General features: G+C 46.0%; 1 protein-coding gene across 1 annotated transcript; it reads right to left on the reverse strand.

Annotated features, from left to right (window-relative positions):
* Positions 1-2,917: 2,917 nt before the first annotated feature.
* Positions 2,918-7,882, reverse strand: prdm8b (PR domain containing 8b). The gene is made up of 4 exons (XM_037482262.2): positions 7,403-7,882; positions 5,218-5,442; positions 4,380-4,611; positions 2,918-4,230 (listed from the first exon to the last, which is right to left on the reverse strand). The coding sequence occupies exons 2-4, from the start codon at positions 5,434-5,436 to the stop codon at positions 2,978-2,980; spliced, it is 1,704 nt and encodes a 567-aa protein (XP_037338159.2). The 5' UTR covers positions 5,437-5,442; positions 7,403-7,882; the 3' UTR covers positions 2,918-2,977.
* Positions 7,883-8,719: the final 837 nt, after the last annotated feature.

Consider the following 8,719-nt stretch of genomic DNA (forward strand, 5'->3'; position numbering starts at 1 on the left):
ACACAACTCTGTGGCCAGCACAAAATATTCATTTTACTTTCGTTTCTCGGAAATCATTTTGTTGTTGTTGTTTTTTTTCTCCTTCGGCTGGAAACACTACGTTACCCAGAAGCCCCGGGAGTTGAAAGAAACAAGAGGAATCTGCCATGGAGGCTGGAGCCAGAAGGAGATGAAGCTCGGGGGTTTCTGGACAGAACGTTGCTTTAGAACCAAACATTTGTATTCATATGACCTATGACCTTTCCCCCTCACTATTAAACATGGTTGCTGTGAGGCGGCAGCAGATGTTCCTCAGCGTTTGGGACCATCTCCACCACGGTTGAGGTTAAACACGTTGAGATGGCGTTCCCCCCCCCTCGCCACGGATCACGTTACTAATCCAGTCGTCGCGTTACTGCCGAATGCCTCTGGCGGCAGCTGCTTTTGCTCGGTTGCCATGGAGATCGATCTGATGACATCACCCCGTCATTTCACCTCAGCACTTCGTCGTCTCTGTGACTTTAAAGCGGAGCAAAAACTTCTTCCCTCTGATGAAAACCACGAGGAAACACCTGAAAGGATTTATTCTTTTATCAAAATACTCTCGAGATGTGACGCGGTGGAAAAATGATCCTCGAAAGCCTGGACAGCTGGAGGAACACGACCGTGACCTTTGACCTGCGGTTGCTTTTGATTTTGTTTATTTTCTACCTCCACACTTGGCTAAAGAAGAGTTTAATATTAATTAATATCATGAAGAGTATCAGATGGTTCTGATAACTCAATACTTTACTTTAAGTGACGTATTGATTTTAGATTTTTAAATGATTTGATTTGTTCTCACAGCACTTTACTGGAATATTTTATATTTGTCTCATGTGTGTTTGAACTGGTTGTTTGAAAAGTTTTGAAAACTTTTTTCTGTTTTTATTGCAATTAAGTTTAATGTTTGTACTATTTTATTTTAAATTATGTTATTACTTATGTTATTGTATGTAATTTGACAAAAAAAAATTATTTGATCAATTATTGTATAATTCACTTTGATTAATTTAGTTATTTTTTCACACTCTTTGTCTTTCCTTTTTTATTTTTTTTTATTAATTATTCTCTATGAACTTGTTGATATAATATTGTTATATTATTATTATTATTATTCTATTAGAAGCTTTTATCCTCTCTTTTAAACAATAAAACCTTTTCTTTTATTAAACATCAGTTCTTTTCAGTCTAATCTGGGCCTGTACTTCACCTGTTCACCGCCTGGTGGCGCCGTTGAACCATTTTTGGCATTTAATGCTTTGCTCTCCGTCCTGAAACGTTCTTCATCCGCTGATACGGATTCTTCTTTCCCTTTTTTTCAAATCAATGTTATCAGAAATAAATGTTTTGACTATTAATCCACAGACACTTTCAATGTCTGTTTTTAAATTATTTGTATTTTTTTAAATCTCTGGGGATTTATTTTATTAGTGAGTTTTTTTTCCAAATGAAGGTCCCGAAAGGCTGATCGTAGTGAAGCCGGTTGAGAAAAGACTTTTATATATTTCATGTTTTAGGAATAAACTTCATCCATTGTCTGATGTCTTTCGTGTTTTTGCTCATAAAGAGTTTTACCCCTCAGTGCTTTTTATGTAATGTTAATAATAACTAAATCCTGCATGCAGACACATATTAGGCCGCATGTGTTTTATTTCTGTTTTTACACAAAGGCGTGAGACAAAATGCTTCTATCGGCATTATAAATCTTTTATTTTGAAAAGCGATCGCATCGGCGTCCTCGCTCTGTGTTTTAAAGTGAAACCGGATGAAATGTTAAATGTGTTCGTCCGGGGTCCTTTTTTTTGGTTACACTCTAATTGATCGATCATTAAAGGAGACCGATGTCAGCAATGATAATGACACAAATTATACTGCTAATAATAATACTATAATATAATAATGATTACACATGTAGATAAAATAATACCAGATGGAATGCATTGTTTGTGCTTTTATTTCCAATAGAAAATGAACATATTAATTAATATTAGCGTATATTCCGTTGATGTTGATGTACATTACTTGGGCTGCACATACAATGTGGTATTTGTGTTGTGTTTTGTTAATATTGTGTGTGTTGTGATGTTAGAGCATGAACGAATAAAGCAGGAATATGAAATGCTCTTGACACATTTTAAAGGAATATAAATGTGATGTTGGTGTTGTTTGATAAATTCAAACAAAGTCAAGACAAATGTCACCGTTAAATTAAAAAAATGAGTTTAAAATAAAAGCGATCCAGGAAGGCCACATTTGAAAATAAAGCTATTTTATTGTCAATGCATTCAACGTGATTAGATAAACTATCAAGTAGTAAATTTCCGCAAAAGGAAGAAACACTGAAACTATTCCCACTGACACAAAATATTACACTTTGTATTTCAAATAAAACCAATTATTTACATCGTAACGTATAGACTGAATCTTAAAATCAATATTATTCAATATTACATGCACTCTGAAATATAGTCTGACATAAAATCCCAAACTGTGTCCATATTCACCAAAGACATGAAAAGAAAAAAAAACTTGCTTGCAAACCATGACGTGTGACTACATCTGTATTTCTTCTCTATATTTGCATTTATATGATATAAAATACAATTAATTACTGTACATTTACACATATTTAAATCTTCCCTTATTCTCAAACGATTAAGTGCTTCATAAATAGATCCGTTTTTTGAAGTCAAAATGCATTTTGCATACACCCAAAACATGACATTTTGTACATGGGGGGGGGGGAGGGGGGGGGGGCTAAACGGAGCGAACAGGAAATAGAACATTAGGGTCCAAAGTGGAAACAAGTGGTGGGTATTCTGTATTTTATATTTCTAAGTGGCCTGTCTCCAGTCGGGGAAGGAGGTCGAGGTGGTGGGGGGGGTTGTGGGGGGGGGGGGGGGGTTTGTTCGCTGCCCCTCCTCGTTATGAAAAAAAAGTCCCTCCTTCCTAAAAGTCAGTTGTGGGAGGTCATGTGACGGGAGAGGTGGTGCCGCTCCCGGAACGACTCGTTGCAGATGGGGCACTTGAGCTTCTCCTCGCGCCGCCGCTTGACCAGCGGCTCCATGGCGAACTCCTTCTTGTGGTGCGAGCGCATGTGGTAGACCAGGTCCGAGGTCATGCGGAACGACGCGTTGCACTTGGCGCACCAGTTCTGCGCCGGCAGGCAGAGCGAGGTGAAGGAGGGCGGCAGCAGCGTGAGCGCCGAGGGCATCTGGAGCTGGATGGCGCCGGAGCTCTTGGGCCAGAAGGTGGTGGCGTAGACGAAGGGGTTCTGCTTGGCCACGCCGCCCGGCACGGGGCAGTTGGCGCCCAGCTCGGCGCCCTGCAGCTTGGCGGCGAGGTGGTCGGCCTGGTAGAGGCGGCTGGAGGAGATGGTGTCGCCCACCGCCGGGTGGCAGTCCAGCAGCTTGGTCGGCATCACCAGCGGCGAGATCTGCGAGAAGGAGCGCGACGGCTGGCTGAAGGCGCTCTTCCTCTCGCCGCCGCCGCCCTGCTGGGTCACCGAGGTGAAGGCGCTGCCCATCGGGGAGGTCTGCGGCTGCTGGGTCTCCGACAGCACCTGCCGGATGTTGAGGTGCTTCTCCGACGGGCTGCCGCTGGGCCGCCCGCCGTCTTTGTTCTCCGAGTTGGCGCCCTGGAGGTTCTTGCCGCCGCCGTGGTGCTTGAGGTTCTGGGGGGACTTCTTGACCTCGGTGAAGGCGCTGCGCTTGCCCTGACCGAGTTCCGTGGACGCCGGCGGCGAGAAGGACTTGTGGTTCTCCTCCAGGCCGTACGCGCCCCTGTAGTTCTGCGCCGAGGTGGCGAGCTCGTCCTTGGACTTGGACTGCGGCAGGCTGGGCCCTCGGCGCTCCCGCTCCTCCACCTCCGAGAACTTCCTCTTCCCCGAGCTCTCGCTGCAGATCTCGGCCTCCTTGTCGCTCGGCGGGCTGGTCCGGTTGTTCTCCAGATCCCTGGCCAGGTTGTGAAAGTCCGTGGAGGGTTTGCTGGCGTCCGGGGCGGCGCCGAAGCCCTCGGAGCGGCCCAGCTTCGGGCTGGTCCGGGTCGGGGTGGCGCTCGGGCGCTCGCCGCCGCCCTCTTTGGCGGCCTCCTCGTCGGCCCCCGTGATGCTCTGCAGTCTTTTGGTGCAGCGGAACCGGAGATGGGCCAAGAAGGGGAACTCGAACTGGAAGCGCTGACTGCAGTCTGGACACGAGTGGTGGGACGAACCTGCCGAGGGAAGAGACGGAACATTCAGGTCTGGCGAAATGAGACGACCCCCCCCCAGACCCCAGAACCGCTACGAATGACCAGCTTTGTAGGATGGAGCAGAACCTCAACTGAACTGAGGTGGTGGACGATGTCCAAGGCGGACTCACCTTTGCCCTTGGCGGGCGCCCGGCTGGGGCTGAGCAGCAGCAGGTCGATGAGGTCCTTGCCGTACCAGACCAGCAGCTCCTCGTCCTTCTCGATGCGGCGCAGCGAGCGGTACAGGAGCTGCCCGTTCTTCACGTAGGCCTCCAGGTTCTGCTCCTCTTTGTCCCGGGCCGACTGGACCAGCCGCAGCCACATCAGGCCCTCCGAGGTGCTGTTGGCCGCCGACGTGTCCACCTGAACGAAACGAGCGCACCCGTTGAGTCACGGCTTCAATACAAACAGCTCAAATTTAGGCAAAAAGAAAATGTATTTTTTTAATCTACACAAAATTCTACTAATGAGGTGATTTCATTTCACAAAACCCCGTCACTAGATATTTATTTTAATTTTTAATTTTATTAACATTATTTGAGATTATTCGAATTTTAAGCAAATATTTATATTTTATTTATTTTTAAAACATTTTAAACTGCAGATTATACACTGGCGCCCCCTAAATTAACAACTTTTTCATGCATCTGCAGATTCTTGTAGAAATAATAAAACAGAATTTTTATGACTAAACAACCGAATGATTTGTTCAAGTGGAATTAACGTCACAAAAAGCTTCCAACACAACGTGTTGCTGCTCATAAATAAATGGGGATATTTAGCAAATTTCAGCTTCTTTCTTTCAGTTATGTTCAAAATATAGAAATAATACTAATAAATGTACTATATTTGGATCTGCACGGCGAGAATAGCAACGAATAAAGATATTCGACCTGAGAGCGTATAACACCGTGCGTATAAACCCGGGTGCGGGGGGGGCGGGGGGGTGTCTGGGGGGGGGGGGCTCACCCTGAAGATGTACGGCGCTGTGCGCTTGTCGGTGGACTTGAGGGCGATGAAGGCGATGCTGTCGTACAGCGACGTGTGGCTCAGCACGCAGGGCCCGAAGATGGCGTTTTCCGGGATGTCGCACGTGGTGAAGACGCTGGTGAAGATGTCCGTCAGACACTGCTGGACCGCTTTGGCGTCCCCGTCCCACACCAACTTCTGGGAGCTGGACTCCTCCATCTCACCCTGCGCGGACAACGTCAGAGGTCAGAGGGCATCGAAAATCCAGCCGGAACCGAGTGAATGAACCGGTTTAAAGCGCATCAATCTCCCGGGTTCAGAGCCAGGAACCAGCTGGCGAGGGCGGCTCTTTCTTTCTTTATTCATTCATTCATTCATTCATTCATTCGTTTTGGCCAAGCTCTCTAATGAATTCAACCCTCGTAATAAGTTCATGACGGCAGCCTGATGATCTGTTAAAAACCAATGTTTCACCCTTTTGTTTTTTTTTAAAGAAGAAAAAGGAGCCGAAAATCAAAAAGCAATGAAATTCACAACTGCGTTTTGGGGGATTCTTATTCTTATTCCCTCTGATAACAACGCTTATTTAAAACTATACAACATTATTATTGGTATTTTTTTAGATTATTTTTTATAAATGTATGAGTAGAATTTCCATTATTTTAATAATCCTAATATGAAACATAAGCAAACTGCTATTAAAATATATTATCCGATTTAATTCATGATTTAATTGTCTAGTCAGCGGTAATTATTACGATGAAAATACCAATAACCAAAAATCCTTAAATATTTCCATCATTGTCTTCACGTGCTTCTCATTCCTCAATCAATCCTATCGCGATATTCATGGGTTTCGTTGTGTTTTAGTCGCAATGGAATCACGCCGTGAGTCTTTATTCCTCGTGGAAGCGGAGTGGACCGAGTCACGGATTCCCGGTGAGCCGAACCCCCCCCCCCCCACCCCCCCCGTCGGCTCTCCACCGGCTTATTACCATAATCCAGCCCGGTCCCTCCGAGACTCTAATTAAAGCAGCACGACCGGTTAATTATTTCCTTTCTAACCTCTTCAATGTGTCCCCCCCCCCCCCTCTGCCCGTCTGACGCAGCGGAATACCCCGCACCTGATACCACATAGAGAGAAATACAGATAAATAGGTCAAACTAAACAATGAATGAGATGGAAAAATAAGAGTAAGTGCGGAATGATGTCTTTTTATTAATCACACTGTGCAGTCTGTGATTATTGCATTAAAACCCTAAAACGTCCCTTTAAAGCGCTGCGGCCTGTTTGCTTTGATGTTTTATCACAGTCACCGCGTGATTTATTCCTTTCTCCCGTAAAGCGTTTATAAGCCAGTAGTAAATCAAACAAACACCCGCCAACAGCAACGACGCAGTCTGTGCGATCAAAGCCAATTCAAAATAAAAATGTACAATAAATACACGTCACGCTATTTGGAGCAAAAGTTTAGTTTTGCGGAGAAAAAGCGCATGAAAGCGAGTCATGAACCGATCATCGATGACCGGCGGGACTCGATCCACACATCGGCTGCGGGTTTTGGGACTGCAGGAAAAACAAGGCTGTCTTTTTCCTGATGAGTTTCTAAATAAAACCAAATAAAACCAGGGGGGGTTGGATCATAAAACCCGGGTTTGTCATAAATAAAAAGTGTTTTTGTTAATCCGGCTGATTTGGGATCATTTCTCTCTCTTCACAAGAGGCTGAACAGCAAAACACTTCTGGCGCACGGTGCCCCCCCCCCCCCAAAGAAAATAAAATAAAATAAAACGATTTGTTTCCGGTGCCATGAAAGACGTTCAGAGGCAGAAACTGCACACGGAATGAGACAATAAGGTGCATCGCGGGTGAAATGAGAGAAAAGGAGCGCAGTGTTGAGCGGGGAGAAGCAGACAGCCTCTCCATTCAAAGCCCCGCGAGGAGGGGGGGGGTGAGGGTGAGGGGGGGGTACCCATCTGCTAAAGCCGTGCCAGGCTGAAAACTGTCCTAAATCAACGCAGTGGCAGAATTGCGGGTTTTGTCCGGTGACACATCTGCGGGGTTTCTCTTTCTTTCATTTAGCGCATCCTGCAGGTGCGTCTTTAAAAAAAAAAAAAAAAGAAGAAAAAACACAAACTATCCAAACCTTCAGCGCTGCTTTGCGACTAAAAAAAAAAAACCTACCTTTTCTTTTTCGATGAGGAGGAAAAATAATCCACAAACGAATAGCGAGCGATGCGGCCAATCCTCAAAAAGAAGAAGGTAAATATAGAAAAGCGGTCCCCGGTGTGCGGCTCCGGGAGGACGCGGAGCCCCGCAAACACGCCGCGGAGTGCAGCTGATGGAGCTGATGGAGGTGATGGAGATGGTGGCGCGCTCCCGGTCTTGCTCCGTGGTGTCAGTACATTTCGCTCCCCGCCCCCCACCTCCTCTCTCCCTCCACGGCCCCCCCCCCCCCCCCCTGCACCGCACGGTGTGGTGAAAGTGACAGTGCCGCCGAGGCCGCCGCCGCCGCTGCAGATACCCGCCGACACTGGAAGTGAGCGGGCGGGGTGGAGAGAGCTGGAGGATAAAGGGAGACAGACGGGGGTGAGAGAGGGGGAGAGAGAGAGAGAGAGAGAGAGAGAGGCGTGCAGATGGGGCCCGGCGCGCTGTGGCTCACTGGCACACCGACACACACTTTTTGTTTGCGGCACATAATCCACCCAATGAGGCGTGTCACTCCGCGTCTCCTCCCTTTAACTCTTCACTGGCCGACTGTCATTTGATGCGATTTATGGACGCCCCCCCCCACCCACCCACCCACCCACCCACACACACACACACACACACACACACACACACACACACACACACACACACACAGGTTATGAGAGTATATTTGGTGTTGATTCTTGAGGTGAAAAGTTATACTATATTAATATTATTATCATATCATATATTATTATCATTATTGTTAATAAAATGAATATTATTATTTTTGATATAGTTATTACTTAAATATATATTAAAATAAACATTACACTCATAAAGGGGTTGTCACTCACTCACAATATATTTAAATAGATGCTAATTACACGGAGTTCATTGACTTTAACTTGCACCGACCCCCCCCCAACACTCACACGCACACACCTCTGCGCGATGGGTCCCTGGTCGCCCCCCCCCCCCCCCCCCCCCCCCCCCCCCGCTGCGCTGTGCAGTGTGTGCAGCCTCATTAGGGGGCGCCAGTGTATAATCTGCAGGCGGTGAGGCCCGATCTTCATGTGCAGCTGATGCTTCTCACAGAAGTTTAATACATAACGAATGTTAAGCTTTTTATTCATTTACACGTCATCTATCTGTTTTGTTACTGTCACTCTGATCATTTAAATGAGAAGTTTAGAGAAGATTTGTATGATTTAATGAAATGAAGCTTCTATGAAAACTGTCCACTGTTGTTTTGAGTCGTTAATAATAAGACATTTTCAAATTGAAGGATTTACAAATAACACAACCATG

Source organism: Pungitius pungitius, chromosome 5 (genome assembly GCF_949316345.1).
Source record: "Pungitius pungitius chromosome 5, fPunPun2.1, whole genome shotgun sequence".
Lineage (NCBI taxonomy): Eukaryota > Metazoa > Chordata > Actinopteri > Perciformes > Gasterosteidae > Pungitius > Pungitius pungitius.